At 38.2% G+C, this 22,190-nt stretch overlaps 1 protein-coding gene across 2 annotated transcripts; it reads right to left on the bottom strand.

Moving 5' to 3' along the window:
• Positions 1–17,567: 17,567 nt before the first annotated feature.
• LOC149231561 (L-type lectin-domain containing receptor kinase IX.1-like) lies at positions 17,568–20,966 on the bottom strand. Of its 2 annotated transcripts, XM_089379254.1 has the most exons (3): positions 20,833–20,966; positions 20,375–20,544; positions 17,568–20,125 (listed from the first exon to the last, which is right to left on the bottom strand). In XM_089379254.1, exon 3 carries the CDS (start codon positions 20,014–20,016, stop codon positions 17,845–17,847), a length of 2,172 nt encoding a protein of 723 aa, XP_089235380.1. In that variant the 5' UTR covers positions 20,017–20,125; positions 20,375–20,544; positions 20,833–20,966; the 3' UTR covers positions 17,568–17,844. The 2 variants fall into 2 exon arrangements, with proteins under 2 accessions (XP_089235380.1, XP_089235379.1); XM_089379253.1 differs by lacking the exon at positions 20,833–20,966 and having other exon boundaries at positions 17,568–20,133; positions 20,375–20,824.
• Between the last annotated feature and the right edge of the window lie 1,224 nt (positions 20,967–22,190).

The raw sequence follows: 22,190 nt of genomic DNA, 5'->3' as shown, positions 1-22,190 counted from the left end.
AAAAAAACACCCTCAAAACGAAAAGTGTTGATGCTGGAATAACACTTTTTTTTAATGGCAAATTTTCAACATTCGAAATAATGGCGTGAAAGATTTTATCATGACTCCGAAAAACATGAAAATTTCAAAACAATAATGAAAACGTAAATAAATAAATAAATTTTAAACAATGAAAGAACACAAAACAAAAAAAAAAAGGTTAAAAAAAAATAACAAAACGTAAATAAAAATATATATTAAAAAAAAAAAAAAAAATCAATCAAACATATAAAAAGACAAAAAAATCAAACATAATAAAAAAATAACAAAAAAAAATCAATCATAAAAATGTTTAAAAAAAGAAAAATTAACATAAGAATTAAAAAAACTAAAACAAAATTAAAAATATATAAACAAATAAATAATAAGAAAAACATATTTTAAAAAATAAAGTTATATATATATATATATATCTTGTAAACAATAAAAAAAAAAATTGGAAAAAAAAAAAAACAAAACAAAACAAAAATATGGAAAAAAACAATAAATTTTTTTTTTTAAAAACACTCTAAAATTAAGTAAAAATAGAAAAACATTAAAAAAAAAACTAAAAAAATATGAAAATTAAAAACAAACTAGATTTAAAATATATATATATATATATATATATAATTAACCAAAAAATAAATAAATAAATAAAAACTACTAAAATTATGATTAAAAACATTTAAAAAAAATTAAAAAAACAAAAATATAATCAAATTAAAAAACAAAAAATACCCAAAAAACAATTAAAATTCAAAAAAAAATATATATATATATATATATATAATAAAAAAAAAAAAAAACATTTAAATTTAACAAAAAAAAAAAAGGTATTTTTATTAAAAATAAAAAACATTTAGAATTTTTATAAAACCATAAATTTTTTATTTAAAAAAAAAATATTTAAAATTATATATATATATATATATATATATATAAACTTTTCGAAACAATTAAAAAATATTATTTAAAACAATAAAAAACACAAATTATAACCTTTTTTTAAATAAACTTATAATATATTTTTTAAATATGAATTATATATATATATATAATGCGCCCACGCCCTTCGTCCCCTGACCGCTCGTGGGGACGCGGCCTTGGGCGGAGGAGCTGCCTCGCGCCTGACCACCTGCGGTGGCGTGACCTTAGGCAGAGGAGCTACATGGAATCGCCCCGCCACTGCCCGACTATTCATGGTGGCGCGGCCTTGGGCGGTTGAGCAGCAGAGAGCACGGGTGCACTATATATCTATATATATATATATATATGATATTTAAAAAATAAAAGTAAATGATTATTTAAAAAGAAAAAAATTGTTTAAAAAAAAATGTTTTAAAAGTTTGTTTTAAATAAAAAATTTGTTTAAAAATGCAATGTTTAAAATAAAATATATATATATATATATATATATATATATATATATAAATAATGCAATGTTTATATATATATATATATATATATATATATTAACAAAAATTTAAATGTTTATTTTTTTTAAATGAAGCATATATATTTTAATTTTAATTTTTTTGGTTTTTAAATAAAAAATATAGGGTTTAAGAAATTTAAATGTTTTTTTTTAAATCAAAAATAGATATTTGTTTTTAGATTTTAGATTTTTTATTTTTCATTTTTTAAATTATGAAGATTTTTGGAAAAAATCATATTTCCAATATTTGGTCAACGCATTTCGAACCAGCCAATGTGATTCATCTTCAGGACAAGATGAAAAGATAGATCTCCGAATAATATTAAATGGGAAGCTAGGTTAAATATTTATTCGCTATTAATATTTATTTAAAGAAAAAAAAAACTAAACAAAAATTGAAAATTGAATATACATATATATTTCAAATCAGTTATCAAAGAAATATTATTTATATAAGATTAATAAGTACTTAAATAAGGAAATGAATGAATAAATTATTTAAATAAATAAATTTTAATTATTTAAATGAATTAAATAATTCCCTCCCCAGATCAAATATAATTAAATAATTCCCTCCCTGGATCAAATATAATCATTTGGTTAAATAATAATAATATATAAATAAATCAATAAATAATATAATTTTCCCTCCCTCGTCAAATCTAATCGTTTTCCTCTAGCCATTAGGGTGACCTAGCTCCCTATTTAACTTTATTTGAATATATGTCTCTTCATCTTGTCCTGAAGATGAACCACACTGGCGAGTTCGAAACGCGTCGACCAAATATTGGAAATGTGATATTTTTCCAGAAGTCTTTATAAATTAATATGTTATGGATCACAGAAGCTTGAATTCGAGTATATTTTAGTTTTTTTTAGTTTTTTTAAATGTTTTTAATCTTAATTTTAGTAGTTTTTATTTTTATTTTTTGTTAATTTTCTAATTTTTTTTAATCTTGGTTGTTTGTTTTTATTTTGTTAATGTTTTTCTAAATTTTCCTATTTTTACTTACTTAATTTTATAGTTTTTTTAATTTTTTCTTTTCCAATTTCTTTTATGGTTTATGTGATAATTTGTGTTTTTTTTTAATGTTTTTTTTGTCTTTTTTTATATATATTTTTATATTTTTTTAAAGTAATCAACATTTTAAAAAAGAAAAATAAAAAAACTTGAAAATTGGTTAAGTAATCATGATTTCAAAAAAAATTAGACATAATAAATTTTAAAGTGTGAAAAATAAGCCCTCTAAAAAAAGGTTGATGCTACAATCAACACGTTTCAAAATGAGCATGAAATCACTAACATTTAAAAAAAATATTTATATTTGATACATAAGAAAATTTAAAGTGTCAAAAATATGCTCCGAAAAAGAAGAAGTGTATTTCGCATCACCACTTTTCAAAATCGAGTCACTTTTTTGCTACCTCTACGAAATGGGTAATCGTATCAGTTATTTGAAGTGTCAAAAATATGTTCCAAGAAAAAAAGTGTATTCTACATCACCACTTTTCAAAATCGGGCCACTTTTTTGCTACTTCTATGAAACGGGTAATCATATCAGTTCCCGTTTCAAAGTTTACATTGTTAGAATCCCTGGTAGAGCCCTATTGACAGTCTTGGACCTGCCAACATATCAAGGGAATCTCCCCGGTAAGAAGGCCCAATTAGACCTTAGAAGGTTTGGTGCAGGAGTCCCAGCAGTGGGTCATAAGGTAATGCCTTGACCGTGATGTCACACAAAGAAAAGTAAGATAACTCTGTCAGTAGAAAGGGTGTGACTGATGCAGTGAGTCAAGGAAGGTGTATGAGAGGTTCTAGCACTTTGAAAGGAGATAAAAGTGAAGGTGAGTTCCAAGTTGAAATGGATCAGTCCCAACTCGGCTAGGAACACGCAAAATGAAAGGACATGCAAAACTTCCGTCGGAGTAGTCCACTCGGATGCGGTAGTCACATTATACAAGGTAAGATAACACGTACAACACTCACAGATCAGTTCAAGACGAGTGTGATAGTTATTACAGCAAGGTTCATGTGAAAGGTTTGTTTGATGTCCGGCAGAGCAGTTGACACAGACGGTGACAACGTTAAAAACATACACAACACATTAACAACAAGATTCATATAATTTCATACAAATCAGATCATACAGAAGTACGTAAGTTAAACAACATATATCATTAAAGAAACCGGAGCAGTCCAACTACAACAACAACATATGCATGAAAATGTGTTGGATCTTATTATATAAAGAAGTGTAAGTCACAATCATACAATACATCCATGTAAACCTGCTAGCCCCGACAGTGGAACATTACAGCCACATCTATCTGCTCTTCCAAATATATGAACTAGCTCCATGCAGTGGAGAAGCCAAGGTGCATTATAGTATTGTCCAAGCTCTTTCCAAGATAGTATTATTAGAAACTTGGCTCACCAAAAGCCTTTACAATGAGTTATGAGGGACTATTTATAGCAAAGGGTGGGGTGACCCTTGACCTTCCCCTCTGTGTTATTTCAACTACCCTCATGACTCTTCACTTACTCTATGACTATTATATCCAACTATTGACACTTGACTTACACTTGACATGACTCAACATTACAATGCACATGTACTCATGTGAGACAACATAGCTTGAGCAAGTCTTGCAAGACATCACTAACACTCAGTCTGCTATGATGAGACCAACTCTTTGACATGCTTGTGATGGTGAAGGTGGTGAGGTGATGCCAAGCTTGGTCTTCCGTGATGGTGCACATGCACCTCATGGTGACATCTTGTGAAGCAAACTCTTGTCTCCATTGCAACCGGTGTATTGATTAGTCTCCTTCATCAAACTCTTCTGGTAATATGTGCATGGTATTATCGGGTGCAGTTGAAATGGCAACACACTGATGTATAGTGTCTGTGTTGATATTCAAGTGTGTGTTGGTGGTCATGCACATCAACTTGTCGAAGTACATGTTTAGCCCCAGTTGGACTTGCTTCTTGTCTTCGCCTTGGTGAATGTGTTTAATGGGTTGGGTTGCATGTGTGGACTTAACGAAATGCATGTTGTTGAATCCCTTGCATTCGATCAACAACACTGCTCGCCATGTCTGCTTCATGTTAGCTGGTGGGATGGATATTTAACTTATACGAGCGCAGTTTCATCCGTGAGTGCATGTTGCACCCATTATTGTTCCTGATCTTGCTGCAACTCATTTGTTTGTCTATGCAGCGTCATGTTCTTCCTTGAGTTGCTACTTTGGCACATGCAGCTCCTCCTTTCTTCCATTCTATGTATTCGTATGACCTTCATGTTGCGTCGTCACCTAATAGCTTGAGTCTCCAAATTTTCTTTCATTATCAGTGGATCTTCTTGATCTTGCAACTTTGTTCTGCCTCTATGTTGTCAACAACCTTCTTCTTGCATTCACTACATTCAGTATATTGCCTTCAGCTGTTGTTCATGATGTTTCTTGTTATGATGCCGCTGCTTGATGTCCTTGTCTATGAACAACTTGATGTCTTTGTGAGTAGGCAAGATCATAGACACTTGATCGATTGCATCCCCGAGCATTCTCTGAACGGTGTCTTCGTCTGCTCTCCTGGAGACCATTATACCTGTATTTCTGAGAGGCAGATGAACACCTACTATACCTGGAGACATGGAAACAATCATAGCAAGTAGTATGTCAATCGAAAACCAAAAGTAACATGAGAACTGACTTGCAACATACCTCGGTGAATGATCATGAAGGTTGTGCAATTTTAGCTAGGTGGTCGGGAGACCGACTGCCAAGACTGATCAAGGCACATTCTGGGCTGTTGGGAGGTTGGCTAATTGTTGGAACTACGTAATGCACAATCCAGTTTTGCTGCTAACTGTTGGGATTTCACAATGTGCAACTCCAGCTGGGAAGAACTGCTGGCCTAGGGACAAATTTGTGCAATTTCTTGGGCCAAGTTTCCATTTTCCTCTAGAAATGTGAAAAATAGTCTTGGATGCCAGTGTTGGGAAGGAATGCAGAAATTTGGAGAGGAAGGTGAGCCCTTCCTCCCCAAATTTCACAATGCATCCTTGGTGAAGGCAAAGTCCGAGCCAAGGTTGGCCCAACTCACTGATGGGCAACTGAAAGCAACTAAGACAGTAAATGCATGGCGACACTAAGTGATAGCAGAAGTGATTGACAGTGCATGCAAAACATGAATGAAAGATTCGACAAACAGATCAGCATGCATGTGGGTGAGGTAGTTCACTAGTTGGGCAAATGTCTTTGTAAAACAGTTTCATGCATGCGACAATAGTGAGATAGCAATGAAAACTGAAACAAAGCTAAGAAAAGCAAATAGTACTCCCACAAGTGAAAACATGAAAAGCGACAGAAATGCAACACAAGGCATGGGAAGCGGGCTTACCCCAAAAAAACTGCGCTGAATGTGCTAACTGCTCCTAGATGTCTTCTAGGATGTCGGAGCTGCAAGGTTGTTGTGAGGAATGAGCTTTGCAACGTCCAGTTGATGAATTTTGATAACATCGAGGTTGTTACTCACATGCCACAAATCTAGGGGAAGCGACACTTGGTGGGAGGTTTTGGAATTGCTCCTTGCATGTAACCTCCAACTGCTAAACATAGATCCCTAAAATAAGGGATGCCTTTACATGCTGCCTTGGTAGAAGTAGTCCATGAATGAAATTTTGTTTTGCTCAGTCCCAAAGGGAACCGATCAACTCACTTGCACATGCAAGAGACTGCTCACCTTCTAGAGAAAAATGTGCATCTCTAGCTGGGAGCTAGGCTGGCTTCCTAAGAAATTTGTGCAATTTCTGGGCAGTGCAGTTGACTGCTGTCTAGATTTTTGCAAATTATGGGTTGAGCAGCCTTGCTGGGGAAATTTGCACAAATCCTACTAGGAGTGTTGGCAGGCAGGATTGTGCAATCATGGAGCCCAACAGGCTGCCTGAGAGGATTACACAATTTCTGGAGGGAAGGTTGGTTTCCCTCCATAAATGCGCAATATTCAAGGGGAAGTTGTTCAGCGTGCAGTTGGACTAAGTCCGAGTGAATAGCCTGTGAGGGGAATGGATCAAGTTGTTATCAACAAGCTTCCTTTGAGCAAGAAAGACATTAAAGCTTGTGAACTTGACAAAGCAAGGCAAGTTGCTATGAAGGTTGGAAGGGAGGCTCCAAAATGAGGCTAAGGCAAAATTTTGGAGGGTGGTTGTAGCGCTACAACAAGCCCCTGCGCATACTCGATCAAAGAGAAGTAATGTCGCGGGGGCAAGTTATCATCTAGGTTAAAGTGCAATGGAAATACTTTAGCCCAAAGGAAGCCACTTGGGAGGATAAAGATTTTATGCATACCCCGGACTATTCTAGGAGCGGTTGGAAGACCAAACATCGTGGACAGTGTTCCACTTGAGGGGGAAGATGTAACACCCCCGTATATGAGAGTAAAAGCTAAAGTTACTATTGTTAATGTTTTACTTTTGTTTTCCTTTATAATTTTGAAAATAATCAGACAAAGACAATTATAATAATTAGTAATGAATTTATTTTATGTAATTCGGAAAATGGTTAGAGTCAAAACATAATAATGATATCATGATAAAGTAAAGAAGTTTGGGGAAGCAGTTGGAGGTAGTTATTATTAACTTTCCTTCTTCTAATCTCTTGGAGATAAAAGGGCTTCGGAGGGACTAAGAGGGGGTTGGCTACTAGAAGGGAAACCACCTGAAGAAGAAGGATAGATGAAAATTGTAGAATGATTTCCAGAGATGGTTGGGGGCCGGTGGAAATTATTCCAATCAGATTGATTTATGAGATTCCAGACTGGACTAGTGTCTTGAGGCTTGGAAGAGTAACCTAGGCTGGTTATATCCAACTATGCCAAATGATTGCTCAGGGGGGGATCTAGACGTAATAGCCAGTTCCGTTGGTAGGGTGGAATGGTCTCATTTTGAACACACTGACTCAATCAGTTTCAAGAATTACAAATAAGTACAACTATGCATTTTGAAGTTTTTCTTTACTCCTAACAATTCTGTTAAGTTGGATTTCAAGTTGCTAGAATTTTAAATATGTAGTCCTACCAAAAGTCAATAATGGAAACTTAATGAATAAATTACAGGACGAAGTGCTTGTTTTCGTCTAAGTTATTTATACCCGCTTGATATTATTCTTTATCTGAAATAATTTTTTTGATGAATGGATGTGACTGAATATTACCAGAATATTGGCCCATATCTATGTATGCAAGTGTGTAATCAAACCATTTCTATTATTAGCAATGAGAAATTAAAACAAGTATATATATATATATATATATATATATATATATATATATCATAATTTGTAATTACCCAGAACTTAGAGATGGTGGCAAATGAATTAGATTGTGAGTGGCAGGATGCAGTAGCGCATTTCCCTCTAGGAATGCCGAGTTGTAGTTTCTTTCCATTACCTAGTACAGATATAAAGAAAAACAAAGTTAAGCTGTCGTGAAACCTTTATAAATTGGAAACCCTTGCCAGCAGGAAACCAGACAACTGCATGTTGGTGTCAATTGGGGTTAAAGACGGGGTTCCCACCTAGATTTACTCCTTCAGCTGGGTCCATGTGGGACAGCTAAGGGAGTGGTTCTGAGTTAAGTACGGTATTAGCTAGAGAATAAATTATTAATATTGGCCTGTAATGGTTTTTTTTCTAGTTTGTCAATATGGTAAATAGGCATGATGGGTTATCACAAAAATTGATCATAGTATTTTTACATTGTGAAGGAAATGACATATTAGACTATCTGAAAACAACTAAACCCTAACAGTAGAAAAACTTAGAATTCTAAGTAGCATTCCTACTTTTAGAGCCATTCCAGTGTTGAACTGTCACTAGCAGCCATAGGAACAAATCTTCGTGAGGATGCTAAATGAGTTTAGTAGCTCCAACTGTTTCACAACACTGATTAGAAGAGCTGCAGAGGTTATACTGCTGACTGAAGACCATTATACTCAAGTCAATAACAAGCTTGAAAGTACGGTGAATGAAAGAAATGAATTTATATCTATTCATTAGAAGGAATAAACAATGTTTGCACATATATATTAACAAGAAATAAATTAACAGAATTGAACTATCATTCTGGGTATCAAAGAAATCCTTGTGCAAAAAAACCAATTGGATTATGTAATTTAATGAGAAATAGGACAAAAACCTTGTATTATACGGTTGTTGTATTTAAGAAAACAGGAAGATTCACAACCCTCGAATACGGGCCACAAAGAAAAATTGTGCAAATAAAATTACATAACCTTTAACTTAACAAGTATGCATACATCTTTAGTTGGGAATGAAACCCTCCATGTCCAAACAACGTGGCATTAAGCACATCCTGAAGTTCTCAGGAATTCGAAACCCTACAGTGATTTATTAATGATAAAACATAACTGGTTACGTGCTAGTACTAATGGCAACTGCCACAGAGATGGAAGGTCTCTGGAAGGGAAACGGTGGAAATCCACTTTCTGCCTGGAAACCTCCTCAGTACCTAGCATGACAAGCATAATCTTGCTCACGAAAAGAGAAGACGGTGGAGAACTCATGCTTCTTAATACAGAGTACAACTCGATAAAAAAAAAGAGAGAGAAATTGTCTTACTCGTTAAAAAACGATAGGGTTTGAGTCGTGGCCCTCAACGAGATGCATAAAACCACATTGGAGGAACCAGAACCCTAGCAAAACCTGGGTTCTCCGTTGACAAGTATTACCTGGAATCAAAGAATAAGTGTATTAGTAAATGCTGGGAAAAATCAGAGGAAGAGCTAATATTTAGGTAACTTAAGTGTAAAACGCCAACACTGCATCAAAATTCCTTGTGGCAGACATAGATGTAGCATATCTACAGAGCCGAGGGTCAAGTTAGAGATAGCAGTCATAGGCAGTAAGGACCCCACAACAACTTTGTGGTTTCTTGCAAAATTTAAGGGAATATGAATGTGAAATCAAATCCTAACTCTAAGTAAAGAGCAATTGCAACAACTGGTAGATGAATTCTCTTGCTGGACGGAGTTGCAGAGCCTCTCCATCGCAGCAGGAAAAGTGACAGAAATGAGCCTGGATGCCAAAGGCAGTTACCTCAAAAACCACCTCTCTTCACCCAAGTCATCGGATTTTCAACCCCGAGATCAACGGTGAAGGGGCACACACCTGTTCACTGTGCTGGTACACCTTGGGATGAGTCTTGGAGGTCTGAGGTACAACTTAATTAATCCATGACTCAAACACAGTTAACCCAACCTTCAAAGAATTACATGCATCCATCGTGACTGCAATCAAGCTTGGCAAACTTTAATGCTATGGGTGTTAAGCTCATTAGGAAGAGCAGTGAACTGGGAGGGTTAAGGAATTTAGTGCATTATATAAATAAATAACCATAGTACTTCGTAGTTAATGAAATAATTTATGGATTTTTTTTTATTGTCATAGTTAGCTGTTACATAAAACTTAGAGAGCCAAGGTTCAAATCCCCCTCTTTGCGACTGGGAGAGGAGGACAGGTTGTAGACCCCCAAAGGTTTGATAGTAGTTACATGTCAAGCAAGCTGTTGGGTTCCTCTGTGATACCTAAAAAAATATAGCAAAATTTTTCCCAGACATACATTTTTCTAACATATTCGCAGTTTTGATACCCTAACTTTAGAAAGTCCTATCTAAAATCACGAAAAACAATATATAAACATAAGATCATAATTTATATAATTTCTTTTTAATTTTTTTAATCAAGTAAGAGTAGGACCTTCTATTAAGCTAGTCAATAATACATAATTTACATGAATCTGCACCTGTTGTGAGAGAGTTCAACAGTTAGCAGGGCACGCAGTAACCAACCCACGCACCCAAAACCATGAGAAGCCAAAATAAACCTTGAACTCCTTGAAAGACGATTCCACCGAACCGAGGCCCACAAAAAGATACTAATACCTGCCGAGGGTCCACAAGAGAACCCACAACAAACCACACATTAAACTATCTTACGGACTTGACGAAAACTATAGGCTTAGCACTCTAAACTTTTTCGGGTCCGAAACATCCAATCAACTTGCACAAACAAATCACCACTGTTCACTACTTGACTTGGATCCAACAACCTTCTTGGATATTGATTGGTCAAGAAGCGCAAGGGTTAACCACCCGATGAGTGCGGTTTTCTCTCACCTCTCGCCGTAACGTGTCGCACGAAGAGTGGAATCAGGGGCCAACTTCAAAAAACCAGAAACCATTCGAACCCCGCCTAATATACCACTTGTGGTTTTGAATCAGTTGTTTCGTGGAAAAGCAAACATCCTCTGTCGTCAAGTGATGACCATTAGTCCAGTCCCACGGGTAGTTCTTGAGCCTTCCTCCAAGATTCTCTGTCAAACACCATCTAAGCAAAATGAAAATGAACGACCAAACCTGTGGTACTACCCGAGTCAGTTCTTTCACCATCCAACCGAAAGTAATCATAGCTTTGGAAAGCAGCCAAAACCAAAAAGGGTCAGACGGTTTAGGGTTCCCCATCCTCTTGCCTGTCTCCTAAATCCCTTCAATCCATCCTGTTAATCCATAGTTCCATATCTTTGGTCGCCTGACAAAGACAATCCTCCCGCAGTTCGCCTATAGGTAACGAATCCCAAGCATACCGAGAATCCTTGTCCCTATTGGTGACTCCTTCGTTCGCCAACCGATCCGCTAACATGTTAGCTTTCCTTTTCACATGGACAAATCTGACAGTTTTAAGGGTTTGCAGGTGGGAGTAGATACAGTGAAAGACCTGCAAAAGCTTCCAATGCTTCGACACTTTATCTGGAGAGGTTTCATTACATATTTTCTTGGCCACTCTAATAATCAATTCCAAATCTGCTTCAATTATAACATTATGTGAATTTGAATCCACTAGGATTTCCAAGCATTGCTCTAATGCCATGAGCTCAGCCATGTTATTAGTGGCCTTCCCCAAGTGGCCATGGAAGATTTTCTTTATTTTCCCCTGATCATCTCTTATGGCACCTCCAAATCCAATTAATCATGGGTTGCCCTTAGAAGCTCCATCAATGTTAACCTTTAAGAAACTATAAGGAGGGGGCTTCCAAATGTTAACACCTGTATTTACTAGGCTCACTCCCTTTATTATTCCTTGAGGACATATGGACTGGAGACCCAAATGAAGAATAATACTCTCCTCTTGAGGCAGAGGACGATCCTTAGGAAGTGTCCTCAACAAGCTTCTTACTATGTCTTTAAGTTGCCTTAGAATTTGATCAATTATGTGTTGGGGCTCGCTTGTTTTGTTTTTGAATATCCGACTATTGCGCTCTTTCCAAACATTATAAATGACAAAGCGTGGAACCAGAATCCAGGCTTTATTAATAATCTCATTTCCTGAGAAGTTCTTCCTCTAGTTCTTCAAAGTGTTGGATATGCTGAGACTATCCCTATCAGTTTGTTTGAAGATTGAGGCCACCCAGTCCCACACCTTGGATGTGAAAGGATAGAGGTTGAGAAGGTGTTCAATTGTCTCCTCTTGTGAGCCACAGAGGTAACATTTTGAAGGACCAATGAAGCCTATCTTTAGGAGATTCTCCCAAGTTAAGATATTTGTTTGATGCACTAGCCAGATGAATAACTTTATTTTCATCCAGTGGGGGCCTTGCCATAGTTTCTTCCAAAATTGATCAATATTCACAAAGTTAAATCCTGTAACTTTTTGTTTAGCCTCTTTGAGGTTAAAGTTACCTTCGGTATTCTTTCCCCATCTTAATTGGTCAGGTGAGGAGGAAACCAAAATCCTTCTATGCTCTAGATCCCGGGTGAGAGCATCTGCCTTGGCCTCTAGAGGACTCTCATCACTGTATCTTAAAGCCTTCCAATTCTTCCATTTTCCATCATTCCTTCCCTGGTCCCATAAATCTTTTCCCAAGAACAAACCTTTGCTATCTGTGTCACTCTTGAGAGCTGCTAATTCATCCCTATAAAGGTTGGGTTCCTGTTGCCAGCTTTCCTCCCAAAATCGAGCAAGGTCCGCTGCTTAGATTTCCCAGAAACAGTGTTGCTAAACAATACTTTTATTTTCCCAAGCAAGGTTCCAAATATAAGAGCCCCTGATTTGCCCTAATATTCTAATGTCATACTTCTCCTACTAATACTTGGCATACTTTTGTTTCCAAAGCTTAGCCCAGGGGGAATTCGACTCCTTGATCCATCTCCACCAAAGCTTAGCTCTTGAAACTCTGTTGAGGGTCTCAAGATCATGAAGCCCCAAGCCGCCATGGCTTTTGGGCTTGCAGAGCTTGTCCTAGGCTACTAAAGCCCACTTCTTTTTCTCTTCCCCTCTGCCCCATAGAAATTCCCTTTGTATGCTCCTTATCTGTTTCTTAATGCCTTGAGGAGCAGGAAAAGCTGAAAACATGAAAACATGAAAATGGGAATGGCCTACAAGACCGCCTGTGTGAGCACAAGGTGCCCTGCCAAATTTAGTGACATGCATGTCCATTTTCTGACCTGGTCCTGAAGTTTATTTAATATTGGCCCCCACACTTTCTTACTTAGAGGTTTGTCAGTAAAAGGAATCCCAAAGATATTTGGAAGGTAACTGTTGCCTTTGAAATCCAAGAATTCTGGTAATGTTTCTCTGAATAGCAATATTAGTGTTAAAGAAAAATACTTTGGACTTGTTGAGGCTTACCTCTGTGCCTGCTTCCATATAAAAGTCATTTAAGATGTTTTTAATTGCTCTGGCTTCCCTGACTATGGATATGCCCTGCAACATTTTATCATCCACAAATTGTTGATGAGTGTTTGCCGCTCCATCCGAGGTGAGTTTGATACCCTCGATTCGTCCTTCAGTGTTTTCCATTTTGATGGCCCTACCTAGCCCTTCCATCATGAGGACGAAGAGGAAAGGTGAGAGCGGATCTCCTTGTCTAAGTCCTCTGGAGGGTGTGAAGGTTCTTGATGGAGCTCCATTAAGCAGAATGGAAAAACTGGTCGTGGTGACTAGTGCCATAACCCATCTTATCCATTTTTTGTCAAATCCATGGGCTTTTAGAATTTCTCTTGTGTAAGACCAACTTAGTTTGTCATAGGCTTTCGCTATGTCCAACTGAATGATCATACCAGCTTGTTTGTTGCTTTTGAGAGAGTGTACCACCTCATGAGCTTGGATGATATTGTTGAGGATTTGTCTTCCTTCCACATAGCCTGTTTGCTCTTTCGAGATGAGACAAGGTAGAAGGGGCTTGAGTCTATTGGTGATCAATTTGGAAATGATTTTATACACCACATTGCATAAGGCTACGGGTCGAAAACCATCCGGAGTCATGGCATTTTCTTGCTTTGGGATCAGAGCTATGAAGGAAGCATTAAGAGCCTTCAGAACCTTTTTGGATTTTCTCGAGTCTTCCACAACCTCGAGGATATCCTGTTTGACTGTTTCCCAGCACTATTTGAAGAAGTCTACATTGAATCCATCCGGGCCTGGTGCTTTTCCATTTTTCATTTCATTAATCACTTCACTGACCTCCTCTTTCGATACTGCCCTATTAAGATTTTGGTTGTCATCTCCATTAACCAGCTGAGGGGTATACTAAGTGAAATGGTCAATGAACCTGGATCTATCCTCCATTGGCTCCTTTGCAATATTGAAGAAGTGTTGTACAGGGACCGATTCCATATCATTGTTAGAGACAAGCTCAATGCCTTGAGAATCTTTGATCTTTGTGATTTTTTTGTGTGCCCTGTGAGCCATAGTGGATTTATGAAAGAAATTTGTATTTCTTTCTCCCTCTCTAATCCATTGTATCCTTGATTTCTGACTCCAGAAAATTTCCTCTTGTAAGCATCAATCCTCCCATTCTTCTTGCAAAGAGTGAGTTAGTTTTTTTCGCTCTTCGGTGAAGCCATCGGTGATGTTGATCTGATTGATTAACTGGAGCTTTTGTTCAGTTTCTCTTTTGGCCTTGAAGATATCGCCAAATTCCTTTTTGTTCCAAGCTTTAAATCTGGATTTGATATGTTTAAGTTTCTTCTGGAGCATGAACATTTTAGTGCCCTAAATGTTCAACTCCTCTCTCCACCATTTATCAATGTTACTAGTGAATTTAGGGTGTGAGAGCCAGGCATTTTCGAACCCGAAAGGTATGTTTCTCGGTGTGCCCATAAAGGTGGCTTCTAGCTGTATAGACCAGTGATCCAAACCTCCAAAGGGAGAAATGGAAGCTATCATGGCGGGTCCTATGAGAAGGAGGTCCTCTGAAATAATAAATATATCAAGTTTGGAAGCAACTTAAGAAGCCCCTCCCCTTTTGTTGTTCCATGTGAAGGTTCCATTTATTGTTTCAATGTCCACTAGTCCCATGTTCATAATGAAGTTCTGGAAGGCCATGGAGTCTCTGCCTAGCTGTCTAGTGCCTCTTTTGTTCTCCAAAAGAGATCTTATCATATTGAAATCTCTTGCAACAATCCAGAGCATATTGGGATGTCTTGCTCTTAGATCCTCCAGGGAAGTGAGAAGCTTGAGTTTATCTGCTTGCTTTTGAGGTCCATAAACATTTGTAATCATGTATATCTCCTTATCACCTACAGGTTGACATACCAAGGAAAGATAGTTTCGGGATGCTTCAGCATCTACGATTCCAAATTTCTGTGGATCCCACAACATGAGAATCCCCCCCGCCGAGTTATTTGCCCTAACCTCTAGATACTCATACTTGATTAACCACTTATTATGAATTTCTCTTATCTTATCCATCGAACATTTTGTCCCCTGAATAAAAACCATATCTGGTTTTTCTTCTTTCATTCTATTACTTAGATTCCTTTGTTTCCTTCTATTCCCTATACCTCTAATATTCCAGGTTGTGAGCTTCATTAAGAAAGGTTAGTAAAGGAATAACTGGTGAGATCTTTCATCTTACTTGAGTTGATCAATAGTTTTCCACATTCGTTCAGCAGCTCATTCTATCTTTTTCTTCCTCTTTTCCTACCCGAGTTCTTTGGAGATTGTGCCTGTGAATTCTCCATCATTTTGACCCCACTTGGCTCCTGGCTTTCATGATTTATTTTGACTCCAGCTCCCTTCGATTGTGACCTCCATAGAAAGAGTTGTTGTACTCTATCACAATCCTCTTTTGGCACGGAGTCCACTCCTATGTTCTTTCCTTGTTCCAAAAATTTCTCTAGATTTAGATTTTCCCTATCTAGAATCTCCTGTAGTTCATGTCACTCTGTTCCCACTTCAATTGGAGCCATCTCATGGTCCCTACTGATCTCCATACAACTTGGTGGATCATCCTTTTGCTAGTTGTTCACTGTGATATCCTCCATTTCAGCCTCCTTATCCTGCTCCTTGGTTACGTTTTCCATGTCCTGGACTATTTCCTTGTTCCCCTCTGCTTCCTCTAGGATCTTGAAACTATTGTGTCTTGTGTGTCTATCCTCATTTATCTTCTTGTGTGGATGTTTACCCCCTTTCCCTTTGCCCCCAACCTTGGTGAAACCCTCGTGATCTCTATCCACAATAGTTTTCCCATTACCTTCCATATTGATTGTTGGGCAGTCTCTGAATAGATGCCCATGTTCATGACATTTGTGGCACCTAAATGGTATGTGTTCATAGTCCATAGTCTACACCCATTCTTCATCATATAATTCTAAAATTATCACTTCCAGAAGGGCTCCGAATAGGTCCATTTCCACACATATTCGAGCGAAGGAGGTATATTTTCCTTTCAGAGTTACCTCTGAGATCTTTAGAAAATTCCCTTGCTTGTTGCCTATGGGTTATCAAAGATTCTGGTAGCCAATAATCCAAAGGAAGGGAGTATAGTCTTATCCAAACCGGTATTGATGTGAATGTTTCACGTTCCGAGACAAAGTTCATTATCCATGGTCGCATGTAAAGTCCTGTCACAGCATAGAAATAAGGCCCCTTCAAACACTCTGTCTTTGTCCTCTAGGCTTGTGAACACCACTGTGAAGAAGCCCTTAGAACCCAGATGTAAACGTATTTCTCCCTTTCGCTTCCAATGGCTCCTTATCCAGACGTTAACGCCCTCTCCGTCAACCATAACCCCATGAACTTGCATATGATCGCATGTTCTATCATATGATCCCTATGTGCGTGTATCGCTAGATCACTCAATATGACCCGGGGAATAATGCTCAACTTGGGTTTACAGACCCCCGTTGTCCTTATGGAAGTCGGTTTTTCACCACTGCCTCCATTCTCTTTTACTTTACTTGTTTCCTGTTGATCCCCTTCCTGATCCTAAAGTCCGTTTCTTCCAAATGTTCCCTTGCTTCTTGCTTCTGAAACCTTCTCTAGAGGTTTTTTGAAATCCTTCTTTCGCGCGTCCTTACTTCCCTATGTGGCTACGTGACTGTAGAAGGGAGCAGCACTCCCCCTTACACGTCCTACCATGATACCCTAAGTCAAAACCCTAGCGCCAACTCCAACCCTAGCTCAAGTTGCAGCCCTTGTCGAGCCTCCCATCAAACAATAGAAAAGGAAGAATTTCCTATATAATTTTATTTTATATTATAAAATATAATATGTATTTTATTTGAAATTATTATTATTATATTTTTTAAAATTAAATATACATAAATTTTGATTAAATTTATTTAATATATTAAACAAAATACAACTTTTATTGTTAGTTTTTAAAATTTAATTTCCATAAATTTATGATTTTATACCATATAAATTAAAGATGAAATTAAAAATGAATTTAACTGTCTGTAAAAAAACCAAATAGTCCTCAATCAATATTAAATTTATTTAACAGTATTGTAATTTCAATATGATAAATTCAACAAACCAAATAGTTGTCGAGCAATATTCAATTTATTTAAACCTATTATAATTTCAATATGACAAATTCAACAAACATAAAATAAGGAAAATAATTATATAAAACAACGCATGATACAACGCCAAAACTACCCATCTCTTCAATTAGTTATCAAGCATGGCCACACTGTAATAAAGAAAAGACACGAGTCTCATGTCCCTGAAAGAACCATTTCAATGTGCAAAATATCGATAAATTGCTTATATGTTACATCCAGAAACATGCAGAAGATAAAGTCGAACAGTTTCAACATATCATTTCTACTGGACTAAAGAGATTTTATCATCAAACATCAAAACTTTAAGTACATTTTATTGGATCACTTTGAACATGGAATCGAAAATAATTTTCTGATATGTTCAGGTCAAGATGATCCAGGCTTATATTAAAAAAAAATCCAATCATTAACAGTTAACTTGCCTGCTCACACACAGTTCTAAACATTGAATGTGATTCCCAAAGTATGTACATAACTCAAGTAAATTTTATGCCGTAGTTCTCTTATGCGCTTCACTTCTATCTGCCATAATGTAAGGTGGAGGCTGTAATGGACGCCCCTCCACTGAAGGCAGAGCTAGTAGAAGCTGACCCGGCATTACCAACGTTTGAATAGGAAGTAGAGCGAGAATCAAGTCCGGCTGCTGGAGGCAAAACTACATAGATAGCCATAGGCCTAGTAGAAGGAAGCGGCATCATCTGTTCATTGGGGTTAATAAGAACCTGCAGCGCTTGTCTGATTGAAGGACGCAGCTGGGGATCTGGATGTGAGCAGGCCAGTCCCAAAATCAATACTCGTTTCATCTGCTCTTCGTCAAAATCGCCATCCAATCTAGGATCCGCAGCCTCCATGATCCTTTCCTGCCCGTAAAGACCCCAAATCCAGTCCACTAAATTTCCCTCTGATAATGGCGGCCCTCGCTCTACAATCCGCCTCCCGCTCGCTACCTCCAACACAACGACCCCGAAACTGAAAACATCGGACTCTGCAGTAGCCTTGCCGGTGTACCCGCACTCTGGTGCCACATAGCCGGGCGTCCCCGCCAGCATCGTGGTGACCGCCGGATTCGTTTCGTCATGCTCAATCAGCCTGGCGAGGCCGAAATCCCCCAGACGGGCATTGAATTCCCCGTCGAGCATAACATTGCTGGGCTTAATGTCCCGGTGGACGACTCTCTGCTCCCATTCTTCGTGAAGGTACAGCAACGCCGAAGCCAAGCCGCATAAAATTTTGTGTCGCCGAGGCCAATTGAGAAGGGGCAGATTTTGATTCTGATCTCCTTGTTTCCTGAAGATGACCTTGTCGAGGCTCCCGTTGGGCATATATTCGTAGACCAGCAGCAGCTCGTCGCGCTCGTGGCACCAGCCCTGGAACTGTACCAGGTTCCTATGTCGAAGCCGGCCTATGCTGCTAATTTCCGAGATGAATTCTCGTTCTCCCTGCCTCGAGCTGGCGGAGATTCTCTTCACCGCAACTAGTGTCATCGCCCCACCAGGACCTTCTAGGGTTCCCCTGTAGACGCTCCCAAAGCCGCCGGATCCGAGAAGTTCCGTCTCGCTGAAGTTCTTTGTCGCGGTCGAAAGACGCTTGTAAGAAAATCGGTGAGGAGCATACGATGAAGCCGCCGATCGGCCCTCCATCAGCGCTAGCTCCCCACTGAACCGTCCGCGTGGTATCCGTACGGAACGTCTTCGGCGTTTCCTAACTCTAGCGACGAACCATGCCAACAATCCCAATACCACGGCCGCGACGACGATGGAGCCGACAATGACCCCCACGTTTACTCCCTTGCTTGTCGAACCTGCGCCGGACCCCGTTTCGCCCACGGACACAGACGACTCCGGCAAGATCTCTGAGCTGAAATTCCAGTTCAAAATACGATGAATCTCGAAAGAATTCCCAGTTGCAGCCGAGAATCCCAGGTACGATGATCGCAGAACGGTCTTTGACAGCTCTATTTTTTGAGTCAAGACAATCGCGTACTGAATTGGTTGGTCTGCATAGGCAGCAGATATTTGCAGGGTTTTGTTCCAGCCATCGTAATGAACTCGAACCCTTATCGGCCGCCCTGATTTGATCTGGATGCCGTTTTGGTCGAGAGTGGCGGTCGTGTTGGATTTTATGCCATTGATGTCTATGCCCACATGGTTGTCGTTGGGATCCCATTCGTTCTTGAAGGTGTCGAATTCGATGACCAGCTGATTCGTTGTGTTTCCGTTTGTGGATGAATCGAACATGCCCAGAAATGATCCATAGCTGTCTGGGATAAAGGGTTTGTCATTGGGCACTATGATGAAGGCCAGACCGTCTGCATTAAAATTCCTCCCCCCGATGGGGACTGTGATATTTTGGACGAACAAGGTGAAGGTTGCCGTAAATGTCGCCGGCCAGACTGTGATGGGTTCATGGTAAATAACCCTTCCGATGCAATTATACAACTGAGAATATGGATCGGTTGTTTGATTCGAAGAAGCAGCGGATGTAGAGTTCAGTGATGGAGTGAGATCGATGTAACCAGTTGAAGAATTGTAGGAAGCATTTCCCATGTATTTCAACTGATTGTTGTTGTTGTCGCCGAATGAAGGGAAAGAAAAATTTGTAAAATTTCCACTGGACTGTGCAAGGGCCACTACAGCCATGACTGGAAACAGGAAGGCCAAAGCACACCGCTCCTCTTTGGTACCCACCATGATAGTTGGACCAAAAATTGAAGCAACAATAGAGGAAATCGATAGCTGGGTACTTTTCACAGATCACGACTGGTGTCCACCATCAATTGAATCACAGAAAATGGAAGCCCTGTAAATCTATCCACAAACAATCAGCAAACTCAAGGGAGTTGTGTAGTTATGTATCCAATGTCAAAGCATGAGGGATATAATTCACATATTTCTTCCCCAGCTCTGAAAACTTGAAAAGCGGACAGAATTTTTGACTAAAGTTTGCAAAGAAAACAGCAGAAATCTGCCTAGGAGAAATTAGTCAGTTATATCTATAAAGCAAAATCTGACATCTAATAAACTAGGACAAATCTGAAATGGCAATCACCTGCCCACCAACCGTAACACCTGGATATCATCGAATCACATCACAGCGAACAGGAATCTGCCACTTGGTAAACAAAGAACAGTGAATGAGACGGAGGGAGCATGCCTGGAGTTAACCCTAATCCCAATCTCTTCAAATCTGCTTTGCTTGAATTTTCATGCGCAGCTATGCTGTAGAAATCAAATATGGCCAAATTTTTCAAATTTCAGTTTTTTCCCAAAACAACTCCTTGCCACGGCACATGGTTATTCAAAATCATGTGCAATTAATAAATAAACATCCATGCTACATGTGTATAATGTGATTTGAAGCCAGTGCACAATAGAAGAATCTGCTTGAGACAAACACCAGACATCAGTCCTCAGCAAGATGATATGTCAGGCATCATTTTTAAACATTCTCACTGTCTTATTGCAGAAACAAACCTAGTTTATAAGCATCTTATTGCAGAAACAAACCTAATTTATAAGCATTTCAAGTATATGCTCTGCCCCTTGAAAATTAACATTCGGGACGAAGTTTTCTGCTCTTCATATGTTGGCAAACGACATTCTTGCTATCAGGTTGCCATCAGGGAAACTTTAATGGAGAGGTCAAATCAACCTATTACCAGCAAAACATCATTTAAATAAATAAAATCCGTCCATAAATAAAATCCGTCTTCTATCAAGAAAACTAATGCCAACTACCCTTCAATAAACAAATCAAATCAACTCTTCTGACCTGGACATACCATATCATTAGGAATTGTTTACTGAGAGCTAAACTTTATTACTATTATGGTAAATTCCAAAATAATCGGCTACTCGGCTTCCTGGGTTGGATATCGATAATTTAATGCTTCCCATGTGTTTTGTTTCATATTTTTATGCATCTTGTGTTTTTTATTTTATTTTTGGTTATACAATTGTTTACTAACATTAACAACATTAGCAGGTTTTAGTCTAACGACAATCATGATTCCCAATTCGAGTTTTTGTTGCAATCGTGATTCCCAATTCTGATATCAAAAAATAAATCACAAATTCAATACACACCGAACTCAAGACGAGCAATCTTGATTCCCAACACTTTAAATCCTGGACGTAGCTACTGATGAGTACCATACCATTTGGCTACCATACTAGAATCCCAATTCACCTAATAATTCGGGATGTGTAGAAATTTGTGGGCTTACCAAGGACTTTCATGGTGCGATACAAAAAACATTGCAGTATTTTTTTACAAAGTCAGCCTAGGCTACAACGTATGAACCATCCGGGCAAGCACAGCAGCTACGTCTGAGCAGGAAGAGACAAAAATAATGAAGGCAGGAGCATCATTGTCAACTAACCACGTACATGCAAGATTCTGAGATCATCAGAAAATCTAGGCTTGCCAAATTGAAGGCTCAGGTCGTCTCACGAGTCTGTCCTGTCAATGAACTGATAATATTTTAGAAAATAATGAAGATCCAAGTCTCTGAGATCAGACTCCCATAATATTTTAGAAAATGATGAAGGTAGCAGCATGTGAGATAACCCAACTCTCAATACACCGATCGTTTGCATTCATGCGAGGGGATGAACCAGCGTGGGTGTCCCATCCTATCACTATGTAATGTTATTATTTAATTTATTTATTTTGGTCGGTAACCGATCGTTTGCATTCATGCGAGTGGATGAACCAGCGTGGGTGTCCCATCCTATCACTATGTAATGTTCTTATTTAATTTATTTATTTTGGTCGGCAGTGATTTGGTTACTAAGTCAAAAAAAAAATTAAAATTAAATATTATTTTATTTCAAAATAAAAATCATATATAAATATCTCTATA

This window comes from Pinus tabuliformis, chromosome J (assembly GCF_031772625.1).
Source record: "Pinus tabuliformis cultivar Carrire ecotype Pingquan chromosome J, CPIR1, whole genome shotgun sequence".
Classification (NCBI taxonomy): Eukaryota; Viridiplantae; Streptophyta; class Pinopsida; order Pinales; family Pinaceae; genus Pinus; species Pinus tabuliformis.
The sequence above is the reverse complement of the archived record's forward strand: the minus strand, read 5'-3'. Positions and strand labels throughout refer to the sequence as shown.